We start from the raw sequence: 18,340 nt of genomic DNA, 5'->3' as shown, positions 1-18,340 counted from the left end.
ATTAGGAAAGAACTTGACATTGTCTGCATCCAGGTATGCGTTAGTAGAGCTAATCTCAGGTGTTATGGTCACCTACACAGAATGGACGAGGAAAGATTAGCAAAACAACCCAGAGGAAGACCAAGATATAGGTGGATTGATACGGTACAAAGTGCCTTAGACGATAGAAATATAAGATCTGATAATGTTGGAGTCTTGACAAGTAACAGACTGATTTGGAGGAAAATTGTAGATAGGAAGTTAGTAATGATATAATTTTTTCATGTAGTACTATCATATCCTGTACACCCCTTGTGGGTACATGACAGGAATTTGATGATGATGATGATGATAAAATTAGTTTTAATCCTTTCTCAGAGTGTTAATATTTCCATTAAACCTCTAACATGAATTCTGCACAGCACTTAAGCCTCAACACACGGATCATTATTTTTCTCTGAATGAGTACTAGTTTCAGAATAATCTGATGGTAGAGATAATTGGGAATTTACATCTTTCAATTCCTTATATTTACATCATTTCTGTACTTTTCAAATATTTCACTTAAATTATTTGAATTATGTTCTAAATTTACAGAATCATCACTATCAGAATCAAATTCTACAGGCTGAGATTCTTTATTATCATTAACTAAATTAGAGGTATTTTCACATTCTTCTGGTTTATTTAATTGTAAGTTAACTAATCTATGATACTCTGCTACTATTTCATCCATGTTAGAGTCCTTTTTTGATTATCAGCACTCTTATATTGTACATTATCTGAATTATATACACTGGGGGTTTCTGATATTTCTTGCATTAGGTTTTGCTTTACCAGAATTTAATTTTCTCCTTTGCTGGGTATTTGAATTATGAGGTTTGAAACTATTCCCGTTCCTGCTACCTGATTGTGAATAAGATGCACAATTAGTATCAGGGAAAACAATCATGTTTCAATATGTTATTCGTATTGTCTCCTAACATAACTAAATTTCTACTTCCTAAAAAGTATCTTTTTAGCCTATCAGAATGTGCATTTACAATTTTACTGGGATTTCTGACATCTGGAATCCTAAAATTCACAGGAGAAAGTTGATCTAAAATTCTATATGGATCCGATACTTCCTTCCTAATTTACCTATTCTTTTAATACTAGATTTATCATCTAACAATATTAAATCTCCTAGCAAAAGACTTACACCTTCTGTACTATCTAGTACTTAATGTACTGTCTAGTTTTCTGTGAACTAGGTTCTTTACTCATCTTACAAATAACATATACTTTGGGCTTCTCTTCATCTTGATTCAAATGGTTATTCTGAGATGATTTATCATCAGATTCTAGAGATACAGACAGGTAGTCAGTTACTATATTTTCTTTTCATGGAACATAAGCCACATCAATATTATATTCCTGCAGTTCCAGTGCCCACCTAATTGTACGTTGATTTTTATCCTTCATAGTACTTAGGAATGGCAGAGGCTGGTGATCAGATCTTATTTTAATAGGTTGTCCTAACAACTAGTATCTAAATTTTCTCAAGAGAACTATTATTGCTATTTGACTAGCAATTGCACCATAACTGACAAACATCTGGATATTTAAGTGGGCCATGTCAATATTTTATATACACACATACCTTCAATATATCACTAGAGAAAAAAGACTGCTTGGAGGACCAAACAAGGGATGTTTTGAGACCATAACAGGATGACACACACATGCGAGTACATCAGATCTATACACAAAAGACTGCAAAACATATAACACATACTCGTGTGCATTGCCTATGTCTGAACTCCTCCTCTACTTGTCGATGTCCTCCTTACTAGTCAAGCAATTCAGTGTTTATTATTGTCATAATTTTAGCTTCCTCTGTATTCTGCAGCACAGTACTAAACCACCCATCTCTGGATTCCAAAGTGCATAATCCCCAGTGCAGAACTTAATATCCCATCAGCTACTCTCCACCTTTGTACCATCATTTGCTAATTGAATATTCTCTTCATCCTACCAACCTAACAGTGAAATCATCCTCCTAGGTGATTCTAATGTCGAAAACACCAACTGGCTTTCCTCTTCCAGTTGTACAGATCCTGCAGGCAGAGATGCTACAACATTTGCCATCACTAACGCCGTTACACAAATTGTTCACAAGCCGACCACCAGATAACCTGAACCACTTCCTAAATACTCTAGACCTTTTCCTTACCAATGACCTTTCCAAATATGCAGTGAGCCCCATGGGTAATTCTGACCACACCCTATTGCTCATCTCCTCCCTCCCTCCCTCCCATGCAACAATGCTTACACAGTCACTCCCAAACAACAGTGCCAAATGAAATAGCCTCCAAGACCATTATGCTACATTCCCATGGTTGGACTATTGTTTCTGGTCTTCCAATCCAAACATATGCACCGAGCGTATCACCAAAGTAATCCTCACCGGCATGAAAACATACATTCCCCATACCTCTCTGAACTGCCATCCCCCCTATCTAAACCCTGGTTCTCCAAAAGATGAGCAAAGGCTATGCAAATGACAAATCAGGCATACCGCAACTGTCTCGAATCAAGAACTCCATCCTCCAAGAAAATTATCAATGCTTCCAAAACAGAATTTGAATGGGCAAAAAGCAGGAAACTTGCAGCCTCTCCAAACGGCAGATATATGACCAATTACTCTGGTCTCTCACCAAAGCAATTGGTCGTAACTTTTGCCCTACACTATTCCGACCTCTATCATACCCAGATGGCTCAACTGCAACATCCAACATCAATTGCAGAAAAAAGCTAATCTCCTGGCTACACACTTTGCCTTCAATGCACACATAACTGACAATCGCAAACACTCCTCAGTCATTCCAACTGCCCAACATACAATGCCCCTTGTATCCCTTTTGCCAAAAAGAGATCATAAACCTGTTGTCTGAATTAGACAAAAAAAAAAGTCACGTGGTCATGATGGCATTCTCCAACTGTCCTGAAGGTCTGTGCACTAGGACTGACTCCTATCCAATGCCATCTGTGCATACTCTCCTACTCCACTGGTATATATCCCAAACCCTGGAAATTGGCCTATATTCAACCCATTCCTAAGAAGGGTGACAAATTGCTACCATCTAACTACTGTCCTGTCTCACTCACCTCAGTCCTATCTAAAGTGATGGAGAAAACCATCAATTCTCAACTTCTACTCTACCTCGAAGGTACCCAGCTATATCAATAAGCAATCATCAGTACTGATTCTGTCAATGCCGATTAACAGGTGATCTGCTGTCATATATCACCCATCTCTGGACAAATGCCATGGAAATTTTCGAAAATCCCAAGTGGTTGCACTTGATATCTCTAAAGCCTTTGACCAGTGTTTGCTTAGTAAGCACAAAGGCTTACTAAGCAAACTCCCATCATTTGGACCATCTCAGGACTTCTGCAGATAGATTACCAGCTTTCTGTCTGGATGCACACCGTGTATGATGGTAGATGGCTCCCTATCTCTTCTCACAATCCTCTTTCTTCTGTGCATCAATGACGTACTTCAGTTGACCTCCAACCCAATACACAGTTTTGCAGATGACAGCACATTGCACTCTTCCCTTTCATTTGATAAAGCTTACCCTACACAGTTCACTTCAACCCACAAAACATCAACCACAACTTCGCTTAATTCTGACCTCCAAGCCATCCTCCAATGGGGCTCAGATAACTTTGTCAACTTCAATCCTAGTAAAAACCCAGTTCTGTCTTATTTCTCACAAAAAAAAAAAAAAAAAAAAAAAAAGCATTATTTTTGATAACACTCAAATTCCCATACAGGATGAGATTTCTCTTCTTGGAATTACCCTGACATCAGGCCTCTCCTGGCATAAACATATCACAATCATTGCATCCTCAGCTTCCAAAAAAACTAGGTTTTATCTTTTGCTCAAGATGTCACTTCACCTCTAACAGCTGTTAACCTTATACAAATCACAAATCTGCCCAGCTATCAAATACTGTTCTCACATTTAGAGTGAGACTCCTAAAAGCTTCATAAAAAATGCTTGACTCAATACAGAGAAGAGCAATTACACTGATAAATGACCCATCTCTTACCAACTCACTCCCCTCACTTTCACATAGATGTTTAGTCTGCAATTTGTATATTCTAAAAATATTTCCATGGGAAATGTTCATCTGAAACATCATCAATAATTCCCCCACTCTGTACTAAATCCATCAGAACATATACAGCTGCTGTCCAACATCCTTTCACAGTATAATTTGAAATCCACAGAACAAGATTCTTTTCCTCCTCCTCCCCCCCCCCCATCCCTGCTACCTGCCGTACTGTGGAATAGTCTTCTCCCTAACATATTTCCTAAGAAATACAATATACATGCTTTTAAATCAAATGTCAACAAGTTAATCCTTTCTCAACCCACTACCCATATATATGGTACTAGAGTACTATAAGTTGATAAGCCAACCTCTCGTGTATGGGCCCAACATATACACCATCTCTCCAAAAAGAAACCAAACTTTTCGAAAATAGAAGAAACTAGTGGCGCTGCCTGTTGTATCTATTTGTTGTCAAAAGCGACAACCTTCATTAGTGTTGTGTCAACTGTTTATGACATTTGTTTCATTAAAAGCAGAGCTATAGTACCAAGAGTGACTGTGTTTTGACGAATGGTCGGAAAATGAGTTTCAAACAGAGAACTGCAATTGACTTTTATGTTAAACTTGGTACAAGTTTTACCAAAACACATCAAATGCTTCAAAAAGCATACAGTGATGAATGCTTATCCATTACTCAAGTCTACGAGTGGTTTAAGCAATTTCAAAGTGGTTGTGAGATGCTTGATGCCGATAAAAAGCCGGGCCATCCAAAAACTGGACTGAGCGAAGTTAACATCCAAATAGTGTGTGATTTCATCAAAGAAAACCTGAAATCGCCCGTGAGATTGATTGAAGATGAACTGGGGATTCCAAAATCAACTGTGCACAACATTTTGACCGAGAGTTTGGGCCTTCGTAATTTGAATTCGCGATTTGTTTCCCACAAGTTGACCAACAACCAAAAAATGTATTGAATTGAACACTGCAAGGACCACATTAAAACCACCCGTAAGGACTTAAACATACACGAGAGATTGGCTTTCCTTAAAACAATCGTTACTGGTGACGAAACATGGTTTTGAGTATGAGCCCAAAACAAAGTGCCAGAGTGCTGAGTGGAGACTACCAGAAGAGGGACACCCAAAAAAAAAGTCACTTGGAGAAGTCAAAAGTAAAGACCATGCTGATTTGTTTCTACGATTCCAAGGGCATTATCCACAAAGAATTCGATCCGCCTGGTCAAACAGTCAGTGGTGAGTTTTATCTCAAAGTTTTGAAGCGATTAATAGTGAGAATTCGTTGCGTACAACATGAATATCGTGATGCAGGTCACTTTTGCACGATAATGCACCATCTCATCGTTCGAACATTGTGAGACAGTTTTTGAGCAAAAACCAAGTTCGTGTGTTGGATCACTCGTCGTATTCACCTGATTTACACCTTGTAACTTCTTTCTCTTCTCCTGACTTCATTTGTCGATGAAAGGAAAACGATACGACACCACTGAAAACTTTCAAGCGGCAGTAACCACAACCCTCAACAGTATCCCAAAAAACAATATAAAAAACTCATTTAACGAATTAATTGACTATGCCAAACGCTATATCGAAGCTGAGGGAGAGTATATATACTGACTGAAATAAATGATTTGAATAATTATAATTGCCCTGTTTTATTTGCTATCAAAAGTTCAGTTTCTTTTTGGACAGAGGGTGTATATTTAAAAAAAAAAAAAAAATTCCATATTATTATCATGCAAGATTAACAGCAGTATATCAAGGACAGAACTTTGTCCTTGTTCTTCAAATAAATTCTAACCTCACCAATACCTTGTTTTTCCTCTGAAAAACCAAATTACTGTCAAGTTACACAATAACAATATATTTGTCATTGCTTTCAAATACCTGTTTGGCTAATAATTTTCTTCCATTTTTGTTTATAGTCATGCATATATTATCTTTATTTACACATTCTGTATATCAAAGATGTCAAGTGCTTTCATGTCTTCATTTTAATGATTCTGACGAAATCATATGTTTTCAATTTTTTTCTCATATTTGTGTTCCTTGTTTAATGAATGATATCAGATAATATCAGATAATAACCAATCTTTGATTAACTGTGTTTTTTGTATTTCACCAATTCTTAAATACATGTTATACATATGTTAAGATGGGTATGGATGCTGTCATATGATTAGTTTGGTATGTGGCTTTCTTTCACCAATTCAACTGTAATTGATATTTTCTGCTTTCTTGCTTTCAGTTCTATTACTACCAATCTGTATTAGATATCCATTTGAGGAATAATTATTATGTAGATGATGTTGATAATTACAATAAACTTGTTTATAAGAATCTGAGCACAAGTGCCCAAATCACTTCAGGAGCTTTTACAATGGAAATGCTACTGCCTCTGTTGATCAATGTCTTTCTCTTGAAGTTTCTCACAGCAATCCTCTGAGTTGTCTTCACTATATTTGCAATAAGTCCCTTGAATTTTAATTTCTATCCACCTCAAACATCCTCCAGCAAAGTTCTGTAAATAGAGTATGCAGCCTTCCATTTATAGATTCCAAGGTTCGAAACTTTATGCTTGGTGATGCTCAACTGGTATTCCCATTCATCTGCCTACCGTTCTGAAAAACCAATTCAGTGGCTACCCATGTTTTTACATGATTAGAGGAAAATGATTGGAACGTGATTGGAGTAGAGACATGGACACTCTCCAATCTGAGTGTGAAAAAACTGGAGGCCTTTGAAATGTGGATGCTGTGAAGAATTATGAGAATATCATGGAAAGACAAAAAGACAAATGAAGAGGTACTAGAGATGGCAGGCACAAACAGCAGCCTGATGAAAGAAATTAAAAAGAGAAAAGTCAGATGTTTTGGACATATTCTGAGACATAACTGCGTACAAAGGACACTTCTTGAAGGAGCTGTTGAGGGAAAGAAAAAGAGAGGAAGACAAAGACTGGAGTGGATGAAAAATATAGAAGACTGGACCTATCTCTCATATGAGGAATGCAGTAGAGAGGAACAGAATAGGACATGGTGGAGACACATGGTAGTCAATCTCCTGGAGGGAGAAGACACCTGACAGGACAGAGGAAAATGAAGGAATGTGGTGGCCAGCCAAGTGCAGTAGTATTCATGGAAATGCCTATGGTAAAAAAAAATATTTAAAAAGCATAATGCACACACAGAGTATCAACAAGAAAGCATCTCAAGAGTTAATTATGGATAAGGGATCATCTATTAAGTGACAGTACTCTTCTGTAGATACAATGCCCAGCTCTTAAAAAAACAACAGCTAATAAGTTAATAAGTATATTTTCTTAACATTCTGTGTTGTGAATCAATACTATTAAGATGCACATAAGCCTATCAACTCATTTAACAATATTCCAGATTTATAAAGCGTTAGGAATTTTGTTTAGAATGAAAAATAATGCAAAGGTTATTGGAGACTGAAGATGCTACAGACGCAATGTATTTGTGCCAGGATCAGCTAGATAGGAAAGTTCAACTCAAGAAATGAAAAAGTGCTCATGGATGGTGATCAAACTTCTTCAAAAGTGAAGAAGTCTAAAGCTTTCTTTAGAGCAACAAGACAGGACTGTGTTTTGATAGCAATGAAATTTACTAGATTATCTTCACCCCACTTATGAAAGGCGAGGATATCTGCATTTATAGCATTCACAGATGATTTGAGTCAATAAAGGACTACAAGGTTTTGTGAGGAGTGTACCATTATCAACAAAACTATGAATAGGATTTGATGTTAGTTAGTGACAGATTGAGAACCTCCATAGCTCAGTTGGTTTCGATGAAGCCCTTTGGATGGAAAGACCTGGGTTTGAATCCTGCCTGAAATGCAAAAAATCTTTATCAGGACTTTTCAATCAAATCTGAATTAGTCTAATACAGTGATAGAGGGTTTCCCCCTCAGAAACTCTGGTTTCTCGTCATTCAAAACCACAAACTGGTTGCAAGAACACATATCTACAGACATAAAATACTCTTGGACAGGTAACCAACTTGGTCTATAATAATTCCCTACCAAAAGTAACATTGCTACTCCACCAATTAGGATGAGGGAAAAGATGAACACAGTGAGAAGTCAGTGATGTATAGGAGGAAGGGTATGGATTTAAGCACACACTCTGGGGTAACCAGCAATGAAAGAAAAATCTGGAGAGAGGAATCCATCTGCCATAACACACATGGTAAATGAGCAGTGAGGAAGCTGGCAATCCAATCAGAACAAAGGACAAAAGGAAGACCATGAGATTGCAGTTTGAAAAAAAAAAAAAAAAAAAAAAAAAAAAGCCACAGTGACAGACTCAAGTTCCTTGGTAATACCAAGGTTAATCAATATGAATCACTCCAAACTTTTCCATGGCTTGGTATTTAGATCTGCCATAGTATGAATGGTTAGAATTCATGCTGGTTATCATTAATTCATGTCTCTCATTAATGACCCTGACCACAGTTTTTGAGCACACAGAGATAAGCACAATCAGATGATAGCTAACTGATGGCAAACTTTTATCTCCTTTTTAAGAATGGATAAAGGCTCATTTATCTTGTTGTTGGAAGATAATGGATGCATGTTAATAAAGAATAGGTGTTAATTATGAGGCACAAGTTTTTTTGGCATTACTAGAAATTATCTGGGCCAGGAGACTTACTATTGAGACTAATGAGTATTTTTCTGATGCCCTTCCCAAAGAACATTAAAAACACAGTGCTCACTGCCCATAGGACAGCTCCAATATGAGGAGACATGCCATGGGTAGTTCATAGTATAGTGGGAAAATAATATCTATCTTGACTGTCTGAACAAAAGTTGAAAGAGAATGATGCCAAGAGGTCTACTTATCTTTATATAATGTTACCATCGTATCGTCAAGATATGTGAGAAGATGAAACACGAAAAGGCGGAAGTTGCATCCAACATCCTAGGTGAGGTTTTAATAAATTTAGTTTAATCCTTTATCCCAGTGTGAGCAAACAAAGTTTGCACCTGAAAATATCTTCAAGACTGAATATGGTGTTGTACTACCTTACTGGGGTAAGGTAGTATAACACCGGGCAACTCGTAGCAAAGGTGGACCTAGCTAACAAACTCCTGTCCCAGTATCTCCCATAATGCAAAACACATCTCCTTGCAGATATGTATAATGTTATGCATTAAGGGATTGGCCACTACCCAGACTAGTTTCGACCTTTATTGAGGTGTCTTCAGTAGGAGCCAGGCCCTGAGGTGGAAATACCAGGCAGAAGCAATAGCGAGGTCATTCTTACCTATAGGAGTTGCCAAAAGGTGTGCCACCTTTTTTATTAAATTACTCTGGATTTAGAGAAAGATGCTGAAAGTTTATTTTTCACTTGGTTAGACTATAATAAATTTAGTTTAATCCTTTATCCAGGTGTGAGCAAACAAAGTTTGCACCTGAATATATCTTCAGGACTATCGTCTAACCCAGGGTTTCTCAAACTGTGTTCCGCAGAAGGTGAATAGGTGTTCCGCGAGAAGTTCTGAAATCTGTCATTTTAGTTTTCTAAGCATTCTTCATGAATAAATATTTTATAGAAAAATATTCCGAGGAGAATAATATTCGTGAATATGTCGAAAAGCTCAGACCCAGAACGCCTAATAACATCTAGTTATCATTAATTTTTACATATCGAAACCTTTCAACATTTGGGAAAAGGAATGCCGCTGTTTATGATTGGTCATAAAAATTGCCTGCAAGCGGATTATAACAATGGTGGCATATCTTCTGTTCTCAAAACTGAAGAAAATGACATCTGTGTAGCAAATGTCAGTGACCAAGCAGCATATTTTTAAACATGGAAATATTTATGAATCTTTCAACATCGGGAAAGAGAATACCGCCGTTTATGACTGACCATATAAATTGCCTGCAAGCCGAATACAACAATGGGCGGCTTATCCTCTGTTCTCAAAACTGAATGAAATAACATCTGTGTTGCAAATGTCAGTGACCAATCAGCAAAGAAGTATAAAGAAAATATTTCCACTGAAATTGAAGATCAAGGTAGTCTGTATCCGGTTATCAAATCTAGTAATACTGAATACTTTCTTCGCAAGTTCGTATTGTAATATGTAAGTGCTTGTTCTGAAACCGGAGTGCTGTGATTTTTTTTAAAAGTAATAAGAACACAGATTTAAATTCTAATATGAATAAGAGACAATGCACTTTGTTTAATTTTGGTATTAAGAAATCTCTTATTGAAGATGTTTGTGATGGAACAGATAGTGAGTCATCCACCTCAAGCCTGCAATGATCTCCAGGATGTACAAAAGGAGGGGAAAACTACCAGCACACGGGAGAAAAAAGTCTGCATTCACTCGTAAGTACTTATAATAATATTATAAATATATTTAGTGATCAGAATAGGATACGTCAATGAAAATCAGCACAAATTAATTTAATGATGATGGTTTATTGACGATTAATTAAATTAAAAAATCAATTAAATTAAACTTTAATTGATGTTGAATTAATTATCAAATATTAATTAATAATAAAATATCAGCTAAATTACCAATTAATTATTAATTAATATATTACAAAATAACCAACGTGTTCCGTGAAAATTTCAGGATTTGTGAAGTGTTCCGTTGTAGAAAAAGTTTGAGAAACCCTGGTCTAACCAAGTGAAAAATAAACTTTCAACATCTTTCTCTAAATCCAGAGTAATTTAATAAAAAAGTGGCAAGCCTTTTGGCAACTCCTATAGGTAAGGATGACCTCGCTATTTCTTCTGCTGGTATCTCCACTTCAGGGCCTGGCTCCCACTGAAGCCACCTCAATAAAAGTCGAAACTAGTCTGGGTAGTAGCCAATCCCTTAATGCATGACATTATACATATCCGCAAGGAGATGTGTTTTGCATTATGGGAGATACTGGGATAGGAGTGTTGTTAGATTGCCCCACCTTTGCTACGAGTTACCGGTGTTGTATTACCTTACCCCAGTAAGGTAGTACAACACCATATTCAGTCCTGAAGATATTTTCAGGCATAAACTTTGTTTGCTCACACTTGGATAAAGGAATAAAATAAATTTATTATAATCTAACCAAGTGAAAAATAAATAAATAAACCAAATAAAAATAAAATGAACCAAAAAGCTAGATTGCAATTTGCATTGGATTCCCCCCCCCCTGCCGCCTTCAGTTATTACAGGATGTAGTGTAAGCTGAGTGAGAAGTGAGGGTTTTGATTTGAGCTACATGCTAATTTTTTCTCTCTGATGTTTGATGTTTGTTCTATCAGACAGGCACTCGATAAAGATTAAGAGCAGAGGGGAATGAAATGAAGTGAGGAACAAAAGGCGTTGATTCCAACAAGAGTAATTTCAGTTATTTGGTCAGAGGCAGGTTCCTAGATCAGGAGAGACAGCAGAAAAAATAATTCAGTAAGAGAGGTATAGAAATATTGAAGGTGATCCAAAATGGCACTATTATAATGCCATAGGATAAAGTTGAGATTGGGTGAAAGAAAGTTAATCTGTAGAAAAAGAAACATGAAAAGTTAAAAGTTACCAAGAAGAAAACTCCAAATTTTTTTCACCTTTTCTTCCCCAGAACCTACAGTAACTGATGAGTTAGTTATTCTTGATTTTTATGGTACAAAGACATCAAAGGTCATGCTGCACCAGGAGGTTACAGTAGTACATATGGTAAGTGGTTCATGGGACAATCACAAACATCCATGCTCCAGACAGGATTTGAACACACAGCCTCTTGGCTAGAGAGCAGATATGCTAACCACTTGGTCAACCAGGCCATCAGTAACTGATGAAGTAAAGGTCTAGGATATTGGGAAAATGATTAGATAATCTGGTATTCGGGCTGGTAACTGGATTGAATAATTTGCATTACATCATTGCTAACAGCAAATAGTTTGGTTTCCCTTTCAGTTTGATCTCTGAAGTTGGAGAATGTGAACTTGGAATTATGAATGTCAGTCTCCACGATTCTCTCATGGTTTAGATAATTAGACTTTCCGAAATAAATAATCAATGAGGTTAATTTGGTCATCTGAATTAGGAATAAATCAGTAATGGTAGCAATGAAGGCAACAACAAAATCCTGAGTAGATTATATAGAGATTCAAGGTTGGATAACTTTGGCATGGAATGTCAGTCCTAACAAAAGCACATGTTCCAACTACTTATACAAACCATCATTAATGATGCAATTATGAAAGAAGAGATAAACTGCAGTAAGAGAGGATTCCAAGTCAGAAGGAAATAACAGATTTAGTTTTTGATGCCTGTGTAGTGAATGCCACTGATCTTTGTATTGGGATCTCAGATGCTGATAAAGTCTATGTGAAATGGAAGCATTTTCTACAAAAAAAAAATTTTTTTTTTAAAGGGGTTTTGGATGCATTTTTATTTTTTTTTTGCTTGTTTGTTGCATATTTGCTATTCCTTGAAATTTTTTGTTGATTTTTGTAATTTTTTTAACCATAGTGTTACTATTTATTATGCTATCTTTCATGGTAATTTAATATTGACAAAATTATTATTGTTATTACATGGATATCTCCATGGAGTCAGAAGACCCACACAAACCTTTATACACACACAATACTTATTATACCTATCATTAAACTCATTCAGTTTCAGAGCACCCTAATTCTGGCAATAGATTCCTCTCACTCATGTACTGAAAAATTTCCTTTGTGTCAATCTTATAGAAACTCTTTAATAATTTAAATGTTTCTATCATGTCTGCTCTTTTCTGCCTATCAACTAAACTTTGCAACCCACACAACTTTAACCTATCCTCATAAGGAACATTCTACAGACCTGTCACCAGCTCAGTCACTCTTCTCTGAATCATGTCCATGACATTCTGATCCCAAGAAACTAAGGCAGCCAAGTCTGGGCAGAGCAATCAAGATGTAGCCAAATCATACTCTTATAAAGAGAGGAAATGACTTCCCTTATCTTTACTTGTTAGCATGTTATTCATTATTATTATTATTATTATTATTATTATCATCATCATCATAATCTATGGCCCCCATGGAGTCACAGACTCGTCTAGGATATCCCTTTTGTCATACACATAGCTCATTATACCATGCCTTAAACACACTCAAATTCTCTGCAGACAAGACACTGTGATCTCAGGCAATGCATTCCAATCATTCACAACTCTCCATGCAAAAAAACCTGCTTCTTGCTCCCTTGCTCACACCCTCCTTATATGGCTTCCAGGGATGGTCACCTGTTCTCCCACTATTTTATGAAAAACCTCTTCAATGATGTTAATCCTATACAACCATGTCTCTCTATCTCCTATCCACTGGACTCTGCAAATTGCATCATCTCAACTTTTCTTCATATTTAACATTCCAGAGATCTGAAACTGTTTTGCAGTGCCATAACGAGGGCATGGCGAAAGAGGCGCTCGCCACGGGCGCAACTAGGTTTGGGGAGCAAAACGTAAAAAATAAAAATAAATAAATAGATATAAAAGTCTGCTATTTTATATTGTATTTTTAAATTTCTGCAATGCTCCGCTTTAGACCTCGATGAGTCTAATGACTCCCTGGAGTTGCCCGTAATAATAGTAATAATAATAGACACACAAATACTGCAACACGCTGCAACTCATTTTGATGGGGTTAATAGTAAGTATTTAACATATTGTATTTAGTAAAATTTAACTTGTTACATTTAAATTTTTCAAAATTTTTGTCATTTTTGGGTTAGAGGGGTGCAAGTTGGACACATGCCACAGGCACTTCATACCCTTGTTACTGTACTGTTTTGGTCAATAACCTCTGGACCTCTCGAACATCTCTTCATCCTTTTGAAAACCAAGTGATCAAATCTGTGCACAAGTCCATATGTGGCCTAATCAGAGAGTCATATTTAAGTACCATATTTTCTTGAATATAACTCTCACTTTTTTTTTTCAAAAATTAAAGTTAAAAAATCTGGTGCAAGATATATGCGTGGATTTTCGGGAACTAAAATTTTCAGGAAAAAACTGAAAATGAGTATGACTTACCGAGAATCTCCTATTCGCTATCACTACTTCCATCTTCAAAAATGGTTTCCACCCAAATAGCATCATTTTCTCTCCCATCCAGGACATTAGAAATTCTGGTTTTTAAAAACCTTGGCAATTATTTCTGGCAAAGTCATTTCCCAAGCTCTCAAAATCCACTTTCACAACAGTTCTAATGATGGTCTCTTAATCTTTCCTGCCAGAGTCAGGTCGTAGCCACCATCTACTCCATGTAGAATTTTCGTACATAGTTCTTGAATGGTCTGTTGACCAATACATCTAAGGGCTGTCGACAAAGTGTAAGACCACCAGGAATAATGGACACATCGGTTCTCATATCTGAAAGTTGTTTTATTACTTCAGTTCCTAAGTGTCCATGGAAGCTATCCCACATGAGGAGAGCCAGGTGTTAAAATAAAACCCTTGGCTATTTGTCCCAAACTTCTAACCCAATCTTGAACCAACAGTGTCCATCCATCCTTTTTTTGGACTCTTAAATGAATTCAAGGGGGAAATTTCCCCTTTGGCATTGTTTTTCTTTTGAATATTATGTAAGGAGGCAACTTTCTCCCATTTACAGTAACCGTAAACACGATTGTGCATCACCATTTTTCATTTCCAGTTGTGCACATTATCACACTTTTTTCACCATTTTCTGTTTGGTGCAGCATGTCGAAATTGAGGGGTGCTGGATCAGCATTGACAATTTGTGATAACATAGTTATTACTCTTCCTAAATTGAATCACATAGTGATAAAAATCCATCAGTTTATCCTCAAAATCTTCTGGCATTCTTTGGCAAAGGGATGTCCTTTGATGAAGGGAAAGACTTTTCCTCTTCATGAATCTTGTGATGAAACCTTGGCTCACTTTCAGATCTATGCAACTGATACCTCATTTTGTAGCTACCTCGTGCACTTTGAAATGTAACATTTCATGCAAAAACACAGCAACCATCTTTATGCAAACCTAACATATATTCAAATAACTTGTTCCCCAATTCAGAAAACTTTCCACTTTTAGGTCCTTGGAATGCTTTTCTTGACTTATTGGTGCTTTCTAATGCAAGTTTCTGTTTATGCCAATATTGCACATTAAACTCAGTCACTGTAAATGAATGGCATTCTGCTTGATTGCCATGTTTTTCTGTAAAATCAATAACTTTGAGTTTAAAAGCAGTACTGTAACTTGAACGTTTCTCCATATTTCAAGCAAAAATTACCAGTACCCAGATTTGAGATATGTAATGAACAATCCTTCATAAACAACTAATGAGAAGTGAAAACAGAGGGCGAAATGGACAGCAATGGTAGATATAGAACAGCTATGAAGATGTATATACGATTGGTGCACATTTGTTAATAAGTTCACATGACAATCAGTCATCTAACAAAAGTTCACATGACTTGATGACAAAGGCAAGATGACAATTGATGAGTTGGTTTGCTGATTCTCTTCAACTGAATTCCAAAATATCTGAAACTGCCATAACACCATTCACTATATATTTCTTAGTTTTAACGCATTCACGTTGAGGTAGGGTTTCGCCCATTTATCCTTCAACAGGACTTCTCGTTACCATTTGTGCAGGTGGGCTCAACTGACCCCTCCAAGATGCCTCTTAAATATCTCATAATATGCCAACTTTTAGTTCAACATAAACCCTTTCTTGACTTTCATTTGTATAGAATTCCATGTGTATAGCAACCTCCCAGAACAAGACTGCATGGTCACTCTCACTGCCAAAAGGAAGAGTACCTTGGTTATGTATCCATATACATCTGATGTATTATCAGATCAAGCACTCTCTGAAACCCGTGGTTTCCTCCATGACATGTTTCAGGTGATTATACTTCAGCAACTGTATAAATTTTGCTTCCATCTGCCATGTCCCTTTGTGTGAAAAAGTGAAAAATAAACTTTTAACATCTTCCTCTAAATCCAGAGTAATTTATTAAAAAAGGGTGGCACACCATTTGGCAACTCCTATAGGTAGAGATGACCTGCTAATGCTTCTGCCTGGTATCTCCACTTGGGCCTAGCTCCTACTGAAGAGAACTCAATAAAGGTCGAAACTAGTCTGGGTAGTGGCCTTTCCCTTAATGCATAACATTAGACATATCTGCAAGGATGTGTTTTGCATTATGGGAGATACTGAGATAGGAGTGTTGGTATCTTGCTCCACCTTTGCAAGGAGTTTCTGGTGTTGTACCACCTTACCCCAGTCCTGAAGATACTTTCAGGCACAAACTTTGTTTGCTCACACTTGGATAAAGGATTAAACTAAATTTACTATACTCTAACCAAGTGAAAAATAAACTTTCAACAGTCCAGTGACAATACTGTTGATATAAGGGTGAACAATAAGTAACAGTCTCAGTATTGAGCTAAACCTCACTTCTCCCTACTTGCTCTCTCACACGAAACACTCTGTGGGAGTGTTTCGTGTGAGAAGTTGTAGTGTGTTTCGAGTTGTAGTGTATGTGTGGGTTTAGATACATTAACCTGTATCTAAACCCACACACACACTACAACTAAAATATCAATTTATGTGATAATCCTCTCAAATGCTTTTTGCATGTTTATTTAATCAAAAAAGGAATTCACTAAGTACTTTCCGCTTATTTCTATGAGATATGAAAAATAGTCTAAAACTAATTAATGAATCACAGTTCAATAATAAAGTCAGACTGATGGAAATATGAGAAATCACATGCATGCCAGTGTATTATGTAGAAGTGAAACATTCACACCGGTTCTAAGCCAGAACTGAATAAAAACATTAGAAGACTCTGCAAAATTTCATGAATCCATACTTCCACCTGTTATTCAGCTGCAGGAACCACTTTGTGTGGCAACGCATCATTACCATTAACAAAATTTCATATGCAATAACCTGACTTATGAAACACATCGGGGAGAGGAATTACCAACACGATTATAAAACTTACCGAAACGTGTTGGGAAGCAGTAATAATGGATATAATACCAAAAACCAGTAAATACTTGATTTAACAAAAATGTGCAGACCTTTTGAAACGACCATTGTAGTTATAAATTTATGATTTATCACTAACTTGGAAGAGCTGTTTGTAAATACAGTATATAAATTTAAAAAAAAAAAATTTATCATACAAATTTATATAAATATAAATTTGCATAATAAAATTTTCTTTTTGTGTTTCACAAATTATTTCCTTAAGTTGCGATGATATAATCAACCGAAAAATACCTGTAACAAGAGCAACTTTATCTCTCAATGAGCTCATGGCAAGGGCTCTTAAGAACTGATAAACGTGAAGCACATGGTTTAAATCTCCACAATCTTCAAACGACAATACTACAATTGGGCGATTATTCGTCAAGTATAGTCAAACACCAAACATATTTATATTCCTATAAAAGCAGAAACGTTCCGAAATGAATTGTATAGTATAACATCATATATGTTATACTATATGATGTATACTATACAATTTCATCGCATTACTATACAGTATACAGTACTGCGATGAAATCGAAATTAAAGCTTTTTTCGGTAGCAATACATCTTCCCAAAAAACCGGATTAAATATGAGTCTTAATAGATTAATTGATAACAATAAATAGGCATAACTAATAGTACGATAATAAATTGGCATACTGTAAGTTATTCAACCAAATTCTTAATCATATTAACAGTAATAACATTATCAAGTGCACTAAAGTTGCTCAAAAGAGCAGCAGTTGGTAAACACAACCCACGATTTTAAAACCTCCGTTACAATTCCACCTGGAAGCTGAAGAATGTTTTTTTTTATTATTGTTGTTGTTGTTGCTGCTGCTGTCATTATTGTTATTATTATTTCCATACATTTAAATGACTCATTGTCGGAGGTGCCTACTATTATATATAACTCATCATACCGTGTGTTAACGCATTCACTCAGCACATTCACAGGAGAGATATTGACAAGCTATTCACCATGCAAAATTCCTACAACTCCACTTCTCACACACCGTTATACAGCTTCCAGGGATCTCTTGTTTCTCCCATGCTATGAAAACATTTTCACATTCATCTGCTAATAACTTGCATATTTCAATAATATCTCCTCTCTTCCTAATTCTAAAAACAATACTCAGTAAACTGCATTTTTCTCAATTTTGTTGCATGTTAATTTGTCAATCGTCTTTGGAAACTTCC

General features: G+C 36.3%; 1 protein-coding gene across 1 annotated transcript in view; it reads right to left on the bottom strand.

Annotated features, from left to right (window-relative positions):
* The window catches only part of LOC150110033 (uncharacterized), a 181,307-nt gene extending 163,733 nt beyond the window's left edge, over positions 1-17,574 (bottom strand). Inside the window, exon 1 of the mRNA XM_090397595.1 lies at positions 17,387-17,574. Within this exon, the coding sequence (XP_090253721.1) occupies positions 17,387-17,423 (37 nt within the window). The 5' untranslated portion in view covers positions 17,424-17,574. The remainder of the gene's footprint in view (positions 1-17,386) is intronic.
* Between the last annotated feature and the right edge of the window lie 766 nt (positions 17,575-18,340).

The sequence above is a fragment of the Typopeltis vanoorti genome, chromosome 1 (genome assembly GCF_054136105.1).
Source record: "Typopeltis vanoorti isolate ZY-2024b chromosome 1, IOZ_Tvanoo_1.0, whole genome shotgun sequence".
Lineage (NCBI taxonomy): Eukaryota > Metazoa > Arthropoda > Arachnida > Uropygi > Thelyphonidae > Typopeltis > Typopeltis vanoorti.
Note: the sequence above shows the minus strand (reverse complement) of the source record. Positions and strands in the feature narration are given on the sequence as shown.